General features: G+C 43.8%; 1 protein-coding gene across 12 annotated transcripts in view; it reads right to left on the minus strand.

Annotated features, from left to right (window-relative positions):
- Positions 1-21,874, minus strand: part of arvcfb (ARVCF delta catenin family member b) — a 263,985-nt gene that overhangs the window by 86,680 nt on the left and 155,431 nt on the right. For 8 of the 12 annotated variants that reach the window (XM_061037314.1, XM_061037313.1, XM_061037305.1 and 5 more), the window contains 3 exons: positions 7,127-7,285; positions 6,727-6,747; positions 1,139-1,282 (listed from right to left, as the gene is read on the minus strand). In XM_061037314.1, the coding sequence (XP_060893297.1) occupies positions 1,139-1,282; positions 6,727-6,747; positions 7,127-7,252 (291 nt within the window). In that variant the 5' untranslated portion in view covers positions 7,253-7,285. The remainder of the gene's footprint in view (positions 1-1,138; positions 1,283-6,726; positions 6,748-7,126; positions 7,286-21,874) is intronic. The other 4 variants (XM_061037311.1, XM_061037308.1, XM_061037304.1 and 1 more) reach the window with 3 other exon arrangements.

Below are 21,874 nucleotides of genomic sequence, written 5' to 3' on the forward strand. Positions count from 1 at the left end.
TCACACTCGAGCTCTGGAAGGTTCAAAACAAAGAGCTAATTTTCTGGATTCACATTAGATAAGAAGCATACGTATGACCTTGGAATATAACAAGCTCAGATCCATCCTCCTGACTCACAGACAGAGCCCAACCTGTCGCTCGAGGGGTTAATGTAAGAGGCCGGGGCTGAATGTCATATCCTGCATGTAGCCAATAACATATGCTTAATAAATCGTATTTATCACAGATTTTTTCTTCCATTTTTGATATGCTTAAGTGATTTCTCCTTAGAGATATAGCTTTACAGAAGCCTTCCAGATGGGCCATAAAGTCGCAATGCTTTAATTATATTCTGCTAAATTTGATCTCCTTTTATTTACCATCAGGTCCTTTTCTTTTTCTAACTCAGCCCGTCAGAGCCGAGGGGAATGAAGGCTACTGTTTCCCAGCCCTTGACATACACAGCTGCCTTGTACCAACACAGCTTTTTAGGCGATCTGCGAAGTCTGCAAAGGGAGCCATCACACATTTTTCAAACACTCTTTGATGTACTCTGAAGTTCACAAGGCGTTAAAAACCACCGCACAAGGGGAAACAGGAGGAGATGAGGGGGGGCTGTGTTTCAGAAGGTCTGAAATATGCTGAAGAGGGGTAAACAGGGCTGAAAGAGAGTTGCTTAAATGGCGGAGCGTGTGAGTACACTTCATGTAAGTATTAGCTCATGCTAACACATGAACGTCTACTTCTTTTTGTGTGTGTCTGCGTGTTTGGAAAATCACAGCTGTACGGAGAAGTGTCTGAAAACAACCACGAGCAGTTAGACGCCGGACTTCACTGTTTTACAAAGCTGTTAAAAATGGAGGGAAAGGCAGCAGGCGTCAAACTGTCCACTTCACAGCACTGTAAGAGGTTTCACGACCGCTGAGGCATTCGCTATATTGAGAGCTTTAAGTGGACATGGTGACGGGGGGGTTAGAGCGAGAGGATGAGGTAGTAATTCAGATTTCAAAGCAGCCAGTGATTCAATCTCAGACTGCTAGTTTCTCAGTACTGTTGCTAAATGTGGGTCTTCTTAAAGCTTAATGTTAGAGTTAGACAAGCAAAGGGGGGGAGGGGGGAACACAGCAAAAAAATCACACAGGGCTCGGCGTCCTTTACTGGCTCTCTCTCAGACAGGTTGGGGGTGGAGATGGAGACCGGGGTCGGGGTCCGTGTGGCCGGCCTGGACTCCACAAACAGGTTGTCAGTCACTATCACTGGGTGGTAGGTCCGGCGAGTGATGGTTTTCACCACTTTGGTTACCTGGAGTTGGAGGGACGATTGGGTAGAGGTCTCAGCAAATATCATGACACATGAGCGTTGATGCCTTACACACTTTGAGGTTGATTCACTGTGTTTGCACGACGGCCTCTTTCCTCTGACGTCACGCTCAGAGTGGGAAGCTCAGACCCTGTTTATAATATGTTACCGCTGTGTACCATCCGTCCATTACCCATCACACTTATCCTGTTAAAGGGCCACAGGGGGCTGGAGCCCATCCCAGCTGTCACACTGAGAGAGGTGGGGTAAATACTACACAGGTCAACGATCGACAGACAACCATTCATGCACACATTCGCACCTACTGGGACTTTCAGAGTGACTCGTAAACCTAAGGAGCATGTCTTTGGACTGAAGGGAGAAGACGGACTACCTGCAGAGAACCCAAACAAGAAAAGGGGTACATGAGACCTCCACAGAGAGAGGACCCTTACCAGGCAGGGACTCAGATCAGGAGTGTACTTGCTCTGTACTACATTATTATATATCAGGGTGTTTAAAATATGATGTGAAATTCCAGCTAAAGGTAATGTTAGCTAGTTAACAGTTGTGTGCTGTTGTGACTTAGCTGTAGATACCTAACGAGTATGTGAACATTTTGTTTAACCTTGATAGTAAAGAGCCACATTAGCGACTTTTTTCAAGGTAGATAACATGTTTGATAAGTCACCGCCATGTCATGACAGCTCATTAAACATATTACTAGCATACATCATTCTCTAGCTAACTAAATGTTTAGCTAGGAATTAGCTTATTTTCTGTTGTAGCCTATCCTTTGTAAGCTCCTATTTACACTCTTCAACTCAATGTTAGCGCAGGATAGCTTAAATGCTATCTCTAGCAGTTGACTGGTAGCCAAGAGGTTCTTTTAAAAAAATGTTATTGCCCAAATATAAACATATATATGAATAAATATCCATTATACCATCTGAAAACATAAGTTACAAAAGTTAAACCTTCAAACAGCATTTGTTTTTTCTAGATTTTGCAAAGTCTTGACTTCACAGATATAATGGCGGGAGTGTTAGCTTCAAGCTAACTTTGGTCCAAAACATCAAAGACAACATGCCGTAAAATCCAGAGTATAAGACACACTTTTAATACCTATTTTTTTTATCTTAAAAGTTGGCTGCGTCTTTTACACTGATGTGACCAATATACCAGTATAAAATGCTGACTCTGTCATAACCGCGGTTGCTGCGGCCGACCAGACGAGATTAAAAATACATCCCCATTCATTGAGTATTGAAAGCTGATTGCACGCTGTGCTGGGAATGACAGCGACACAGACCAGGCTGGTTGACATATTTTCTCCCTCATGAGGTCATAATCATGCATTTACAGAAAATAGTGGTATATTGTTCCGTAAATAAACCTTGTGGAGTACTCTTTTGATTGAAAGAGTCGTATATTAAAGGTAACTAGTGACCAGCGGAGTCGGGCAGAGAGCTCACAAGCTAGGGGTCAGTACTTCACATCTTTCACTGCAGGCTGAGAGCTCGACTACCGTACTGTAGCTAGTAGGAGAGCAAACTTCACAAAGTGAAAACAGACGGAACTAAAAGAGCGACACAGCTGCACAAAAACTGTGCGTTGTAGACTTTGATGAACACGATATAGAAATCATCACGCAGGAAGACGGTTTAAACTTTTTTTCCTCTGAGTGACCTTCAAAACGTGCGTCTTACACAGTATATATCTGGATTATATGGTATGTTTAATATTGTGCATGGTCACTTCACAAATTAAACAACAACTCACGAATTAAATAAATGTAGAAATAAAAATAATACAGTCCTATTTTTTTAAAACTGCTTCTCGAAGTCAGGACAGCATGTCTATAATAATCCTATACCTACTTAACTTTGGCTCCCCGCTCTGTGCACAGCAGTGAAAGTGCTTTTATATTTCATTGTGCGGTCTGCCTTGACTCTCATTAGCTCATATCCAGAGTTAAGAGGAGGTACGCTGCATTTATTGGCACGACTGAGCTCCTCCTCCTACATGGCTGGAGTTTCATTCAGTCAGCGGCTGCCAGCAGGAAGAGAGAGCGAGCTGGACGGTGGCCAAGGGGAAAGCACGGCAAGCTGGGACACGAGGACAAACGGGGATCTAATTATGCACGTACATGTGCTCAGTGTTTGTACACAACATTGAGGCTTCTGGTCCAAGTGACTTTAAGATGAATCGATTGAAACAGAACAAGCAGTTTATGTGCCATTGAAAGGACACTCATATGTGTCTTCTAATCTTATATGAGACCTTCTTCCTCTGCCTGCACATGCACACACTCTCTGACAGTAACAGTAGCAAAGTCTTGTTTCTGCTCCTTCTCCAGTATTATAACTTGTAGCATTGCTGATACCACATCAGCTGGAAACATGTTTACTGCAAAGAAATGTGTTTTATTCCTGTAGATCAAGGAAACGGGAGAAGCTTCCCTGTTTAATCCTCCAGCAGTCAGACAGGGGACAACCATCAAGGGATGAGGCGTGAGCTCGCACTAGACAGTGTGGTTCAAAAGAACAGATAAGCACATAAATAAAACTGTGAGCTGCTGTGAAATGAAGAGACACAGAAAAGGAAGGGAAGGAGAGTGAAAACAACATGAGAGTGAGGCAGAGAGAGAGGAGACGCTGAGAGGAGGGAAAGTGAAGAAGACATGTGGAGGCATTTCTTTGTGTAAACTTTGGTGTGGATCAGTTTGACACCACGGATAAGTTGGCTTGCAGAAGTTCACCCTGAACAATAATCTGCTTTCCTCCTCAAAGTGACTCCCAAGAAAACACCAGATCCTTCCTCCCTATGCAGCCCTTCAAAGGAGCGTCCTTCCTCTTTCCTTTTTCTCGGCAGCAAGCAAAGCCCTTGATTAGTGTGATTACTGCACACTGTCTGTGTGTGCCTTTCCCCCTAAGAAGTCCCGAGTATGAATGCATAAGAAATCATGTGAGCATGCGTGAGTGTGTGTGGCCAATCCGCTCGCAGTAAACAGGCTGGAGGGCAATGGGCCGTCCCTGATGAGGGATTAGAGGAGGCTTTTTAATTACAGTTTCACAGTCCCAGGAGAAGTAGCTCTCCTCTGGAAGCCGAGCAGACAGTATAGCTAGGTTTACATCTGAATCCTGAGCAGAGTGTTGACCTCGACCTAAAGGCTTAGTCCACATGTCTCGTATTTTTGAGAACCAAGTTTTTCCTGTGCGTATTGGCCTTTAGTATGCAAACAGCGTTTCAAGTCACTGAAAACTCTCCTTTTGTAAAACTAACTTCAGTAAACTAACCCTACTTCCAGGGTGAAGATGTTCAGAAACTCTGTTTAAGGTGTTTCTGTGTAGACGGGGAAAACAGAGTTTTGTTCACGCTGTGCACCGGTTTCTCCTCCGTTTGACGTCATCGTGCGACGCTGTCACTTTTTGTTCACATGAAATTTAGTGCGATGGCAGACGTAACCAAACTAGCGCTGGTGCTAACGTTGCTAACCAGACTTTTTACACGCTCACATATACATGACACAGTTACTCTCCCACTATGTTGACGAGCAGAGACGCCTGAACAGACGACTTTGTAAATGATGATTTGCAATGATAGTCGTTGCAGAGGAATGGCGAGAAAATGTTAGCATGTCAAGGGCGTCGTTGTCGACTTGGCGAGCTCATGACAGCCGTAACAGTGTATTTAGTTTTTTCATTAGAATGCAGATGTTTGTGAGGATTTAGCGTGTGTGGACGGGATTGTTTTTTGAAACGAAGGAGGAAAACCACAGTTTAAAAAAAACACCTGCCTACGTGTGGACTAGGCTGAAATGCTGAAGAAAAGAAGGAGGAGTTTCCACCATCTCGCTCCTATGTCTTAGATTTACAAGGTTTTTTCCAAATGGGAATCTGGTGAAATCCTAGTGGGATTTTTTTTATCCATGCAGCAAAAGTGTATGTGCATTCACTTTGAAAACGCAGACCTTCTTCCAAACACTGAAGGTTTCTCAAACCTCCTTCCTGCATCCTAAAGGGGAGTCTGGTCTTGTTTGAGGAATAAATTATTACTAACTTTGAGTTCTTATTCAAAGCACTAGCACGTTACTTTGGGGAGCCAGAGAAGAAAACATATTGAAAGACTAAAATATAAAAACCCAGCCAACACAAGGCTACACTCTGAATATGTAAGCCTCTTTTTCAAGTCATTGTAAAGATTCATTATTCTTGATGTGGGAGTTAGATGTGCCCTCGGGGTGATAGCATTAACAAATTAAACACACTTCCTGTCTCCTGTAATAATTCACTGTTAAAAGAACAAGTCTTAATAACGTGTACTTCATTGGTAGTTTAACTACACGTTGTGATAACTCAATATTTAAAGCTTTATGTCGTCCCCACTCATGTCGAGCTTTACGTCTCACAAAATAATTCCATAACGCCCCGTTTCCACCAAGAGGTCTCATTCAGTTCTGTAAGGTAGCCATTTATTGGCGTTTCCACCGTCAAAAGTTAGGAATGGTATCAAAATAAGGAATCTGTACCGTTCTTCTTTTTTGGTACCCTTCTGTTGGGGTGCCAAGGGTACCGACCAGACCCTAAAGGGTCCCTTGCTAACTGTGTCCCTTGCTTCTTCTCCTTTGAATTTAATTAATAGCTGGCTACACTGTATTGGGCTGCTATGATGTCACACTATTACAGAGCTGAGGCGGCTATCTCCATTATGGTTTACACCCCGCTTACCAAATATGGGAACGGTTGGCTGTGGAAATGCAAGCAAGATCAGGGTTTACCGTACAGAACTGTACTGAACCAAACCGGACCGCTTGGTGGAAATGGGGCTTAAGAATATGAGACAAGGGAAATCCCTGTGGCGCCGATAGCCTAGCTGTTAGCGCGCAGTCTCAGGTCATAGGTTATAGTCCTACAAGCGGGCAGCCCGGGTTCGAAACTTATCCGATTGTTTCTCAACCTGAAGGTCGGGGGTTTGATCCCCAGCTCCTGCAGCTACATGTCCGATGTGTCCTTGGGCAAGACACTTAACTCCAAGTTGCTCCCACTGCTTTGTTGGCGGTGTATGAATGTGTATGAATGGTATTAATTACTTCTGATGATCTCTTTACACACAGCAGCCTCTACCATCACTGTGTGAATGTGTAGGTGTGACCTGAGGTGTCTAAGCGCTAAACAAGCTCAATCCATTTACACTTTGTATCACCTGTTGTGTGAACAGGGTATATATGACAGACAGGACAGATGCAGAGTTTGACAGAGAGGAAAGGAGGACGTGATAAACAACAGGAGGACTTTGAAACTGGAGCGTTATTGGGCTCGTGATCAAGCAGACTGTGTTTTTGCATTTTGCCGCTGTAGCTTGTAGATATGGGCACACATAAACCTGGTGGCGTGGTGTTAAAAAAAGAAAAAGAAAAAGCCATACTGTTGTAAAGGTGGACTCACCTTCACGTTTGATGACATGTCCTTACAGAAAAACGACAGAACAAAGTAGAGGACGGATCAACTTAGGAAGCTTTTTTTTTAAAAGGAGAACAACACAAGTAGGACACAAAGGGAGTCTGCTGATTCTAACACAATATTACAAAAATTTAAAAATAAAGCCATGAGAGGGAGAGGTAGCCACTTTGGGCTGTGGGATTATGGGATTTAGAGTTCTTCAAGGTGGAAGTCTGGGAAGAGGAGGACCAGTATCGTTCTGTGTGAAGCAGTAATCCATAACGTGATGTTTGATAATATGGAGTTATTATTGGAGTTAAGGCCCTGAACGGGATCTGTGTGACATCATCTGTGACATCATCTAAAATAATGTGTAGCTAAACGTTCATATTTCATATTGTCTCACCTTTGTTTCTGTGCGCCGCGTGGTGCCGTCATCAGAGGTGACCACGGAGACGTGGGAGGTGGGGGTGCCGGGGTCCTCCTCTATGGTGACCGTCTCCTCCACCACCTCCTGGGGCTCCTGCATCATGCCCAGGGATGTGGCGTTGCTGGGGCTCTGCTCCTGTACACAGAGGAGGGGAGAGAGGAGACGTTAGACACACAGATAGATTTTCATAATAAACCGTAACACAGCGTGGAGTAAAATCAGCACAGCATCCAGGTAATCTCCCATTAAATACACAACATGATGAAACTTTAATTGAGCCACAGCAGAAACAAATCACATCAGAATCCAGCAGAGAAAAAAACAGAGCATGAATAAAGAACAATGCACATGAGGGGTTTTAAACAGAATGCCACCAAAGATTTGAAACGTGAGCGGAGCGATGCACCATGAATAATGATAACTGCATTAAAACTGTGACAATGAGATGGATGAAAAGTGTTCAAAAATAAAGCATGTGGCTTTGAGATAAGATTGATCCTCGTGTAATATGTCGATCAATAATAAGATCATTAAAGTTTGTTCTGTCTAATTATGCCAATAACCAAGAGTTTTCTACTTTAATACAAAGGGACGATGTATAAACAATATATCTGAGAGGAAATATCAAATTGAGCAAAACGATAATACTGACTGGAATAAAATAAAAAATGTTGACATTTCAAAAGAGCTATGTAGACTAAGATTAAAGAGTAAAGTGTTCCAGCTGAAGCCCTCAGTATACAGGTTTGAAATGTACGATATGTAGAATTATTACGCTAATATATCTAAATTAATAAAAAATTGACTCAACCTATTTTATTTATTTTTTGGTTGAGTACTTACATTACCTCTAACATTTCCAACAGTTATCAAAGCCAGAGAAATCTGTAATTTTATAATTTAACGGGACGTGTCTTGTCTTGGCTGCTGCCATGACAGCGCCTCCATGACAGTAACATCATGTTTATCGTTGCCGTGGAAACACCAGATGTTACGTCAAAGACCGCTGCATAAGGAAGCGTGAGCTGAAAAAAACCGTCATGTAAATTATACTCTGATACATATGTAAACATATTCTCTTCCTCAGGTCATCTTGACTACGGTCAACTCGGAGTACGTTTTCACCAGGGGTTGAGGAGGAGTCGCGAAGAGAACTCCCATGATTCCCCGCCAGCCTCGACGTCATTTTGTGTTATTGTTTTTATTGAGAGCCCCCTGGTGGTCGAATTGATATATTTTGCATTTAAGTAGTGTTGTTGTTGATCAGTTCAGGTCCAAATCGCAAAAATTGATGACAAAGTAAGTTCTACATATTGTGTTAAAAATGTGCATAGTGACTGCCCTCAACTGCAAATTTTGTTATTGAATGATGCAAACTTTTTCAAAAGAAATTAAAAAGGCTACATTAAATGTTTTCAGTTGTTCAGTGTAAAAAATGGTTCTGAATTGTGACAGTTTTCTGACCTTAAGACTGGTTGACTATTCTGAATTTAAATTATTTTTTTGGGAAATTAGTGGCAAGAAACCACCCCAATACAAACCCCGGTCAAATGAGGACTCAATACATCCACCACCATCCACCGGCTCCACAGAACATCACCAAGAAACAGCACTTGATATGCAACCTCTGTAAGCACACTCAGTCTTTACAAAGCCTTTGTAGTGCAGCACACAAGAAAAAAAACAGAAAAAAAGATAGAGCTCTCGTGTTTGTTTGTAGTCCTGACAGAGTATGATTTATTTGCCCTTAATATTATATCCAAACACTGCAATGCAGGCAAGCTAGAAACTCCTCACCTCTCGAGACCTCAAATTGAGTTAAAGATTCTTTCAAGGCAAGAAAAAAAAAAAAAAGCCTGGAGGACTGTTTTTGATTCATTTTTCATTGGGAAGCCGTATAGAAAAAAGTGTCCAGTGCTGGGGGGATGAAAGCGAGCTCAGAGGTTCTCACAAACCACCTGACCCTGTGTGTGTGTGTGAGAAACATGTGCTTCCTGCTGCATTTCCTGCTGATGGAACGTGATATGGAGTCAGTGGACAGAGGTGCACCGGCCCTGGCGTGGCTCGCCACTGTGCATGCATGTGACAAAATTACAGCTCTCGTGATGGAGAGGGGAAGGAAGGCATTTGAGGGGCCAATCATCGATAACCAGAACAGCACGGAGCCAAGAGAGGGAGAGGAAATCGAAAGTAAAGGAGAGGGCTGAGAGAGAGGGAGGGAGGGAGGGAGGAGAAAGAGGATGGTGAGGTGGAAACTGGAGTTTTTCTTTTACACGGGGGGGAAGAGGAAGCAGGGTAGTTTTCTTATTGCTGCAGCTGACCTTAAAGATTTTCTTCAGGATGTTTGGCATGCCATTCCTATTGTGTTTACTTCCTGTTTCTTTAAGTGTGTGTGTGTGTGTGTGTGTGTGTTGGGGGGGGGGGGGGGGGTAATATTACTCCTAAATGTGACAAAACACCAACTAATTTAATTCAAACTTCAGTTTTTCAACTTGAACTTCCTGACCTCCACTAATCCCACTCAAAAAACAAAACATCAAAGCTCGGAACAACTAAATATGTCCTCCAGTGTCCTCATCTTCATAATCTAGCTCAAACACAAAAAGACTTTTTTCTCCCTCCAATTATCCCAAGCTGGAGGGAGAGAGGGTCAAGGCCGAGGAGGGAGCAGGAGTTTTTAATGTTGTTCTCCTCCATGTTGTTGAACTCCATCCTACAGACGGAGTTCCGCTTGTTTTCCTCCTCGTCCTGAAAGACACTAACGAGTGAGCAGTTCTCTCTCATCGATCGGCCAGCTCCGGCCTCCACTGTCTCAGGCTTCAAAGCACCGCTCAGCTTCTTCTCATTGATCTCCAGTCTTTTCAACTCATCAGTCAAAAGTTTGCACCTTTTTTTGTGTTGAGGGTCTTTCTCGCCCGAGTCATACTTAGGTTGCCAAATGTTCAATACTTGGATACTTTTTAGATACCGTGTGTTTGAAAACGATACGATGACAGGTCATCAGTCATGTTTTTAACAGAGAGTTGCCATGGTAACCAATGTATTTAGACACTGTGGTGGAGTTTGCCTGCAAGTTTTAGTCGTTATTTTTTAAAGTGTGAGTGTGAAAAACAGTAGAAGTCCTACAAGACAAAACAGAGCAGGACAGGAAAGACATGAAACATGTATACTGTAAAATACTGAGACATAGACTATAACTCCTATAGACTTTACAAAACCATAAGAAATAGAGAAAAAGATAAACAGTCAAGGAAAAGAAGAGAAGGTAAAGGTGAAGGGGGAAAGTACTTTTTGGAAGGTGGCCTTGAGAGGGAGAAGAGAGAATCGATGAATCGGTTTATGTTGTGAATATACTCAATAGTCATTAAAACAAGGAATCACCCAATTATGGACGCACTGGACTTCCATTTTGGTTCACTTATTATTGAAGCAGGCATTGATAGGGTTCGATCATATCAGAGTTTAAAATTCTGATATCATGACAAATATGGGTGCAAAAAAAAAGATGCACTAAAGTATCAGTATCTTTCAAATGTTCTTTTGGGGTTCGATAATCATGAAATTGACAACCCTGCCTTCCAAAACCCTCCAGCCTCTACCTCCCTGCTGAAAACAAGAGCCTTGGTTTGTGTTTTTAAAGAATATCCTTGAGCAACACCTAGCAGATGAGAACTTTCTCTATTTACCTACTCCACTCGATCCAGTAACTTTGAGTCAATTAACTCTCTGAACAGAGCTGAGTTAGGTCATAATACTCTGAGAAAAGGTTCCCAAGTCCCATTATTGGGGTTAATGACTGAGAGGGCTATCAGCTGCGTAGAAAGAGACAGAATTATTTACACACAACCAAATTCTGTTGCCGAGGGAGACATATTATTGAAGACTGACCTCGGGCTAAACAGCTGAACTCTACTGGGAAGGCTCTAAAATGTTATTCAGGAAAGGTCAGTTCTGATTGGTTGCCTTTAATCAACATTCTTGTTCTGCTTAATTACAAATGTGAATTGCCTTCCTGATTGGCACCCAGTGCTGGAAACAATGTAAAATACGTATGTATAAATACTATTTGTGTACAGTGATTTAAAGGTCACATATTATACAAAACACTAATATGTGTCTCTAGTCTGTCTACAAACCCACCAATGATGAGAAAAGTCCATCCTCTCCGTCTTCTGCCTGCTCCACTTTTCAGAAAATGTGTGCTCAAACAGGCCGTTTGGAGATTTTCCCTTCATGACATCACAAAGGGCAGTAGCCCCTCCCCCAGGTGGGTGACACTCCCACAGCTAGGTGTTTGTTCTGCCCTCTGAGTCTGCCTTCTCACCGTAAACAATAGGACATGGAGCGAGAAAGATAGAGACACCCAAGTCCTTCCAGAGAGGGGGCGTGGTCAAACACAGCTCATTTACATATTTAAAGGTACAGACACAGAAACAGCCTGTTCTGAGCAGGGCTGAAATAGAGGGGTTTATAGACATGATCAAATACAGGATCAGAGTGGATTTAGAACAAGAAACTTCACAGACATGTTTTGAGGAGCTCTGAGACTTATTTAACAGGTTGAAGAGGAGGAGGATATGTGACCTTTAAAACAAGGTAAACACTTTTTAAATGCAACATGGTGTCAAATGGTCCAACAAATAAACAGGACATGGTCTTTCCTGGTTACTCTATGGCAGCAACTATGCCTTCACTACTGTAGTCCTGCCCCACTGATGCTACCAGCAATGCAAGCTGATGTTGATTCAGCTCTTTGAAGGCTCAGTGGTTAAATAATGTCGACACACTGTCGAAACAACAACATGTTGTATGATGTAAAAGCAGCAGCATCACAAAGTAGACCGGGAGGATGCAGGGATCCTCAGAGGCTCGATGACAAACCACTCCCGCTCGCCTCGTCGTGCACTACAATGAGAGTGAACTCGACATTAGAGCCCCTGAATAAATGATTAAAAGGCGTCTGGCCCGTGGGCTGGCAAGGTCTGTTGGTCCCCAAGGAGTATTGTGAATGGAGGAGAGTCAGGAAAGCATTACCTTTAGTCAAGGGCAGAGAGAAATGGAGCACAGTGCGTTACAGACCGATGAATGATAAAGTAACTGGGGGGGGGGGGGGGGGGGGGGGTGTATGAGAGAGAATGCAGAAAAGGAGGGGGTGGATTCTTATCCGCCAGAGCAATAGTGGTCAAGGCTAGATATGGAGTAAAATTCCCAATCATCTGGGTCAGGAAACAAGGGAGACTACCGGAGGATCCCTTGTGTGGAGCATCTCGACACATCTGTTACCTTCGAGCAGCTACAGCTCTATGGAACTGCAAACCATGAAAGTGTGGAAGTGTTTGTGTCAGCAAGAGTCAAACCCGGATAGAGGGGATAAACACCAATAACAGCAAAGAAAGAACAAAAAAAAAACACAAGCTTACAAAAGTCAAACAAGCCTATCTGTTGAGGATCAGGTTTATCCAGGGACAAGAACCCACCTTAGAGGTTCCTGATCCCCAGTAAATAACAAAACAACAGGAACGTTTTGTCGCTTTGCCTCCCCCTTAAAAGCTCTGCCAAGAGCTGGACCCCACTTCTGATGAGCAGAGCAGAGCTTTGAAAAGCTTTGCCATGTTACATCACTTGTGCTCAGCCAGGGGTAGCAGAGAGGCAGAGGCGACAGACAGACAGGCAGGGATTTGGATCCCAGGATGGTCCAAGGATTTGTTCAACCTGCACTTTTTAGTCCGTTTGGTGTGATTGGCCGTGACTAGCTGTGTAAGGAAGACTTGGCTAAGCGGGCTAAGTCTTGACTGAAAGAGGTTTGGAGTGTGCTTGTACTTGTGATATCATAAGAAAGAACATTTTATAGCGAGGCCAAAAATCAGCTTTTACCAAACTTAAGACTGCCGCCGCATGAGTATTTATTGTATTATACAATTGTATTAAAAGTAGCATTATTTGATTTCACCATTTCATGATCAAGCTGTCCTTGGTAGTCATTGTAAATATTGGACAAGCCAACATGACATCACAGCCCGAGAGTCTACAAACATGTATGACATAATTTGTCCCACATCCATGTGTAGTCATGACAGGCCTCACCAATCACATAAAGGGTTAAGTCATGGGTAAGTCCTCATCATAGACCGGCTCCAATACGTCCAAAAGTCCCCTCCCAGAGTCCTCACCCACACCAAGCCCTGGCAGCACATCACCCCAACCCTCATCCATCTCCACTTAGATCCCAAATCTAATACAAATTTCCCACTTATAAACACCTCCATGCCCTCGCCCCTCAGTACCTCTCAGACCTCCTAAACCCACACACTACGTCCCGAAACCTCAGGTCCTCTGACACTGGCCTGCTGTCCATAACACACACCAGACACTGCACCTATGGAGGCAGGGCCTTCAGCGTCACAGCCCCCGACCCTCTGGAACACCCTCCCCTCAGACATCCGAAATACTCTATCTTTGGACTCATTCAAAAGGCTTCTCTAACACCTTCTTCTCCACAGCCTACAACCTTTCTTAACTCTGCCTCTCCATCGGTCTCCCATCCTTTTCCCAACTTTTGTCTGTTTTGTTGTTTGGGGGGTTGTTTGGGTCCGTTGAGAGGCTCTTTTGGAGGTCCTCTCACGGCCAAACTCCAGTACATCCCACTCTTTGTGAAGCACTGCATTCGATCATGCAGGGGAACATGGCTACTTAAGAATGACTAATCTGAAGAAAGGGAGGCGGGAGGAGAGATCCAACGGATGGAGATGAAGAGATACAGCGGTGTCAATTAGCAGCGGCCTGTTATCTGCCGTCAACCCACACCCATTTATCATCTGATCAATAAGCCGCTCAGTGTTGTCTGACAAAGGAGAGATACACTGATGGAAAAGAAGAGAGTACACAGATAAGGACATAATCCCATCAAGAAAAGTTTGAGTTTAAGAAAAGAGTCCTCACTTCAGTAGAGGCCAAGTGCATAATACAAGGAGACAACGTTTTATTTGATGCTGTTGTGATAGTATAAGTAACATCAGGACATACAGTTTCAGGACTCTGAAGAGACTTCTGACTTTAGTGTTTATGTGTTTCAGTGTTTGTGGCAGTGAGAATGTAAAGTTATGTTTTACTAGATTCTGAACGTTGTCCTCTCGATCTTGGGACAGACGTATGTTGATCAATAGTCAGGAGTTTTTTTGAATGTAAGACAATAATCTATGTGAGCACAGTTGTACATTTTACACTAAAGGTGGTACATTAAAATAAAATTTAGAGGAGCGTCAGTCTGCCTTGTAATTCAAACATATACAAACACAATGTTCCAAGTTTAGTCCAACCACCATCTGTCTTTTTTATTGACTGTTTCTGCAACGTCACAAACTAATAAAGACAGAATGCCCCATAAGGTCGAAAAAGAGATGAACATATGAGTATGTTTCTGCTTGTTCAACCCAACCCTTAACTCCACCTGCACTCTGGCCTACTAACTTTGGTTTGTCTTATCTGGTGAAAGATGGGCTCGACTCCCTGCACTGACGATCTTCACTGCACTCAATGATGTAATCCAATGAAAAGCATTGTAAACATGTCTACATCATAACTTATAATGGAACTGAATTTAGTTTAATGGTGCAGTCAGACGTGTCAAATGGCACACTGAGAGGAACAGAGCCAATCACCAACAAGTAATTATTCTTGTGACCAACCCTGCATATTTCCTGTTGTCGTTTACTGCAGGGATCCAGAAAGAAAACCTCCCCGCTCCCTCCCACACCACTTCAGAAAGCAGACATTAGATCTGTCTCAGTCTGAACACAGTGGGAGGGGCTCTGGGCTTACTTTCAGGTTGAGACAACAGAAGCTGTCAGATCGCCACCTGGTCATGCATACCGCCGTGATCAGAGTCACCTTCCTCCCTGATACACATACACACACAAACGCACGGAAACACAACAAGCTCAGTCTTAGGCTGACCCCTGTGCAGTGACTAACAGGATTTCACTCCGGAGACATGCCAGTAATCATTACATGGCTCTTACACAATTAATCCTCTAGCAAAGATCGCTCGGCTAACCTTGGGTCGTCCAATTTCCCATCAGCCCCCTCTGTTTCTACCACCTGCCCCTCTCTCGGCAGCTACTCCGCCGCGCAGAATCACATGATGGAGTTCAAAAGAGAATTAGAGGGAAAGAGGGAGCATGTGAGAGTTTGAATGCACAAGGGTGACCCGATGCTTGGAAAAACAAATGTGTGTGAAGCGGCCGTGTGATCCAAACATTTTGCAAAAAAAAGACTTGTTTGTGGGATGAAACCGAGGCAGGAGGGAAGTCAAGAGGAGGAAGGAGAGGGTGACAATGTGTGGCAAAGGCCCAAATCAGCACGCTCTCCCTTGGTAAGAAATCAAAAGGGGAGGCATTCAGTCTCATCCAAAACCAGCCAGGCGAGCGTCATTTCAGTTTTAGCCAGGGCAGAGGTCTCAGATCTGGACTGATTGTAAGCGAATGTGGGGGCTTGATCTTTGTGTATTTTTTAATACATGTGTGTGCTTCAGCTTTGGAAATATTTCCCTTTTAGGGCTAAAACACAAACAAATTACTGTAAGGGTGAGGGGCCAAAACCCTGATGATGCAGCTGGGAATGATGGGACCTTAATCTCTCCCTCTCCGTCGACTGATCCTGGGCCAAATCTGGGCTTCTCTCCTCTCTCTCTCTCATCTTTGTCACGCTTGGCCTCCTGGTTTCAGACGCCTTCATCATCTCCCCTCCCTCCCGATTCCTGCCTTCTTTCTACCCTTTTCCCTGAAGGCCCCTCCCCTGTCATCATCCGTCTACGTGCCCTTTTGTTCCTTTGCACCAGTGCCAAGACGAAACTGGAGTTAGCCAGACGGCTTCACTGGCTCAGACACTGAAAGCAGAGGCCACCTGCAAGCCTCAAGACTAACCGCCCTGCAGGCTAAAGAAAACTGCTGCTAAAGCTTATCCCGACAGGGCAGCAAGACCACATTGTGTCACTGGAAAACGACTACTCCACAAACAAATGGAGATCCCAGCTCGCCCCTGGGCAACATCTAACATCCCCTTAAACTTAATCTCTCTGAAAAAGTTTGATACTCCTGTTCAGTTTTGCAGGGAGATGTTTTGTAGCCTTAGCTTATGTCTCACTGATGCCATCAGTTATACACAGTACATTAAAACACATGGAGTCACATACCACACGTCTTTTCCTCCGAGGGCTTGGCGTTACATTAGGGGTCAAATATGCAGAAAGACGCTGTTAGCATGGAATTCATGGTAGCACGCAGCAGCTCAGGCAGCACGAGGATAAACAGATTTAGAAAAGTAGCCGCAGAGAAAGAGAGAGTTGGAGGACGAAAACAAAAACAAAAAAAAATGGAAAAAGGAGGAGATACCACATGGAGCCTATGGAGTGAAAACAGTGAGGGGGGGTCAGCGCTCATGGCCAGGGTTTGATTGTTTGGACAGTGAGCGTGAGCATGGGAGAGAGAGAGAGAGAGAAGAATCCAGCACTGTAGAGGTGGATTAGCGGTAGCTGGCCACCGTCGACTGGTGGAGGGTGGAGCGCGGGGTAGGTGGGTTTGCTGGGTTCCCGACGGGGCTTGGTTTGTTTTGTAATACCCCTCCTCTCAGCCTGTGGATCACTGTCAGCATGACTTTGTTAGAAGACTGGTGATTGGAGGGCAGGAGGGGGGCTGTTGGTGAGACCAGCTTTGCCAGAAGCTCAGTTCATGTGAGGTCTACTAAAGATTTAGGGTTAGGGTTTGGAAAGGGAGACATATGCTCCACTTCCCGTCAGGCTACCAGAGCAACACTTATTGTCCCCCAAACACCATTTCTCTAAAAACTGTCTGCATGTGGAGCCGCAGGGTCTCCCCGTTTAAGAGAAATTTACCCCCCGCCTCCCTCCATCTCTGGCGTTCCTTCTGGGTCTCTTGTGTAGAAAACAGTAAAGCCTGGGGCCGTTATAATGGAGGACTACTAACAGGCTTAGCATGGTGCTAACAATGTTTTAGGAAAGATCCTTAATGTTCTCCACTGGGACTGGATTGGTGGGGTGGATACCAAAGCTATACTGTATATTTCCTTCATTATACTGACTCCAATACAGTTTCTGTGCATCCATGCACTCCCAGCAGCACTCAAGAAGTTTGAATTATTAGCAGGAAAACTACGATTGCTGACATTTTGCTTGTTTTGACAAAAGACTAAATAAAACATGAAGATGGTCTCAGCTACGTTACGCTTCTGAAGCCCAGTGATGGTGGTCGCCATGTTGGAATGCTAGCTACACCTAAGTTGTGATGAATCTAGAAACCGTCAAATATCTAAGTGTCAAACAACTCCCACCTGTCCTTCAGCTCAGCCACGGCCAAAACTAAAATGAACTCTTAGTATGACTTTTTACCGTCTGGCAGACGCTGCGGAGTCCCCGAATGTAAATTGAACTGTTTTTAAGATGTGTTTGTGTCTATGATTAACCTTTCGTAAGGCTGCATGGTTTGATCAATAGCGCCATCTTTTTTTCTTACTTGTGTTTTTCCCGCATATTGTAGATTATGGGTACATTATACACTATATTTGTGGTTAAATTGGGTTTTGCTTCTCTGCATTCATGTGGACTGTTGTTTCCTTATATTGTTCTTTTTATTGACTTCCTGTTGAGGAAGCTGAAAGTGTGCAGCACTGGAGTCCGAGTCACATATACACACGGGGACAATTAAGTTTGTCAAATTGTCGTATTGTACCGCATTGAATCACATGGATGCATAGTTTTTAAAAAATCACCCACTGTTATTATTATTTAAGCTATTTGGACTAAACCTGTTTTTTTTTTTCAACCACGATGTAAATATGTTTATTTCTGCTGTAAAAAGTGCATTTTAATATCAAACCCAAAAGGGGGATTCCTTTGCTTTTGCAGGCAGCCTCAAGTGGACACTCGAGGAACTGCAGTTTTCTGCCCTTCAGAATTTGCTTCATTTTTCAACACCAGAACTTTCTGTTTGGCTTTGATTAACATCAGTCTTTTTGATTGCATCACATTGTTGTTGTTTGTCATAACCATACGGCCAAACCTTTCGGTTTTTCAAATGATGAAATGGGATTGGTGCATTGACAAGTGTAATGGCTGATACTGCATTTGAGGCAGAATAGAAGGCAAATACTGTCGCTGGTATTGTATCGTAATGACTCTATTGAATATATTTCCGGAGGAGGACAGGATGTCATGACAACATATGTCTTAAGATAAGGTGACTGGTTGACGTCCTTCTCCAGAAGCGATCCTGTGAATGTGTTGGGCTACATTATGGCTGATTGATTTACGATCAAACTGTGTAAACGTCTACACTTCTGCTCTGGAGGTAAAAGAGGTGTGACTGCATTCAGTCTACTATGGACATTTAAGAGCAAATTAAACTACTCCTCATCTTGACAGGAGACCCACACAACCTTCTGCAGGAGTCCCAGAACCCCCCCGGCGCCCTCAGAAACCGCGCTCTAAAAAAAAAATGTCATTGCATGCATAGATAACACCACGCAGAGCTAATGCAGTCCATCACAATAACTGTGACTGCTTTTCAAATATGCACTCAGTCAAACATGATTAAACACCCTGTGGGGATGTTTTTACGGCCTGGTGCCAACCGCCTGCTAAAGGATTAGGCTCATTTTAGTGGGCGATGGCGTCAGAGCCAGAGGCGGAGGACAAAGCACTAGAACCCGGGCGATGGAGGACTCCCCGCCAATTTACTGCTAACCTTCAGCGGGTTGTGAGATAAGGTGAGGCTGGATGTATATGTGTCTCATAGAGGAGCCATTGTGCAGCTGGAAAAATCTATCAGACGGTTTGAGCTACAGCGCCCATTTTTTTTAAAAATGTATTATTCTCTCTCTGTCAGGTGAAAAAGAAATGTGATATCACATCCTCTCTGCTCTGCTCGGCTCTAAAGACCTCGCGTAGTGAAGGGGTGTGTGTGTGTGTGTGTGTGTGTGTGTGTGTGTGTGTGTGTGTGTGTGTGTGTGTGTGTGTGTGTGTGTGTGTATGTGAGGACGTAATACATGGAGCAAACATCAGGTCAGCTCAGGGTCCTCTTACTCTGAGTGCTTTTAACCTGGGCTGAAACTATTTTCAGAGAGGACAATGGCCGACATTCTTTAGTACATACTTTACCTGTTTTATTCATCTGATCCTAATCAAGTCTAACTTTTTTTGGTTTTCAGATTTGTTTGTTATTCCAAATCCAAATGTTTTAAATAGGGCTACAAAGGAGAAATATGGATTTTATTTCTCTGCATCGTTAAATCATCGTATAGAGAAACGTCAACTAACTGTTTGTAATGACCATGCTGCTGTGTGGGTTTGATTGCATTGCATGTAAATACCTGTGGCATCCTTCATGTCTGTAGAAATCCATGCTATGTGATCTCAATGTATAAATTAGGGTTACAACTAATTAACTAATTGTCCAACCAAGACCACAAAATAATACGATTTAGGGCCCACTCACAGGTCCAGTTGTCCCATAAAGCATGATTGTCCCCCCTCCCCATTCCCCCGCTGGTCTGCACTCACACTGCTCCAGGACTAACTGGGCCTGAGCACAGTTACCTCTTGTACATAACGTTATAACACAACACATGCATGACTTTATGTGATCATGAAGCTTCGTTTACAAGAGAGGCTGACTCAAAAATATAGTACGTGTCCACACATCGGAGAACAACACAAAGAACATGACAGCTACTTTGAGGTTTATTTTGAGTCATGTTAGTCAGATACAGACATAACACTCCAGGGTTTCTCCATAATGAAGGCTGTCCACGTTGTGTACCCGTCAACCGAACTGGACTTTAGCGGTGAAGCGTGATTGGGTACGGTACGGATTGCCAAGTGTGAGTGCGCCCTTTAATCAACACAAATCATAGAAAATTAAAAAAAAAACAATTGATTTAGTTTGTGAATGACTTAACATTACTTCAAACTATGATAGCTACATTATGTACGGGGTGCTTCCACAAGCTCAAAGCACCAAGCTAGTTTATAAAGAATGGCAAAAAAAAAGGTGGGTGGGTACAATTGACCCTTTGTTGTCTCTGATTGGTCCTCTGAACCACCAATCAGAGAGCTAACAACATTAAAATCAAGTCTTAAGTATCTAATTCCATAAAAGCTGTTTAGTCTGCTCACAGGACATTTCACCTCTACGATTAATATAAACAGAGTCCCCCAGAGTCTCAGCGGAGTGGAGCCAGCGCTGACTGTTATACACGACCTCAGATCTGAAAACTGAGGGTCAACCAGCGTACACAGACATCGTGTCCTCCACAGAACTCTGAAACAAAGTCTGGGCTGCCTCTCATCGTTGAAAATTTAAAAACACTCAGCCTGAAGTTTGCACAAAGAGCATTTTTCCCCAACACGGTTCATAACAGCGATCGTGAGAGGGAGAGAAAGGCGAGGCCACCGAGTTTGCGCCTCGTATTTTCCTCAGCCTCTGAAGGAGGTAAACAGGGCTTAATTGGATTTGAACAAGATCTGCATTGGTTTGCTGCTGATGACATTGTGTCGCAGTTAAGATTTTTAATCAGAAATTAATGGCGCCCCAAAAAACAACAGCTCATTTACAAGCTAATGGAAACACGTCTACCTGATTTCCTGTGAATATTAAGTGGGGGATAAACATGCAGAGAGACAACCGGCGAGGGCCTCGTTTTGGTGCTGTGAGACTTTGTGTGCGTATGTGTGTGCGTCCCTGAGTTGTAGGCTAAGTGAGCCTTTTTAAGCTTATTTTCAAAGCTGCAAGCTGATCATGAATATTTTATAGCGAGGCAGATATCTGAAATATAGTTTGGTTACTGTGCCTTTTTGTGCATGCGAAATTAGCAGAGACCACAGCCGTGTGGTTTTCATCCCAAACGTTTGTTTGAAGAATCGTAATTATATCAGCGTGCAGAATGATCAGGGAGTAGATATTTTGTCTTTGGCATGAGAAGGTGCCTTCTGCAAAACAAGGATGGGCGAGTGGGCGGGTGGGTGGGGTGGATTTTTTATTTACTTGTTGTTGTTTTAGTTTTGTATAAAAAAAAAAAAAAGGGGGTGTCTTTTTTCTGTTTTATTTCTGTATCATACACTATTCATGCTCTGGGTGTGTGTTGTGCTGCTCTGCAGGTGGTTGGGAGGACGAGGGGGATGCAGATGAAATATGGATTATCTCCTCTCAGTTTCTGGCTAAGCCGCACTTTGCTGGCACCGCTGCTTTTCAATGTAGCTCCCCTCCCACTCAGCCAGCCAGCCAGCTGCAGGCCTAGCATCTGTCTGCTAACCCCCAGCCCAGGCTCTAATCAACCAAATACACACACACACAAACATCTCTATCCACCCCCCCAATGAAACAACCCCCCCCCCCCCTCTCCTGCATCAGCTGCTGCTGTTCAGAGCTTTCAGTACAACAGGAAATGCTGACTCTGGTATTCAGTAAACAGGATCTTGACCCAAAATAGCCGCTAGCAAGAAGAGGAGCGGTGACAGCCAACAGACTTTCAACTGTCCCATTAAGAGAACGGTCGGGCTAGTTTAGAAGACAGATATCATCCAGTTTCCAGTGAAGACATGAAGACTCCCTACAGGAAGGAAAACTCTACCCAACCCTTTAGGGTCCTCTGGGACATCAGCCAGGACTGCTCCAATCCTGAACCCACGCAAGCTAGCTCTACAGGGTCTCCTTA

Source organism: Labrus mixtus, chromosome 5, assembly GCF_963584025.1.
Source record: "Labrus mixtus chromosome 5, fLabMix1.1, whole genome shotgun sequence".
Lineage (NCBI taxonomy): Eukaryota > Metazoa > Chordata > Actinopteri > Labriformes > Labridae > Labrus > Labrus mixtus.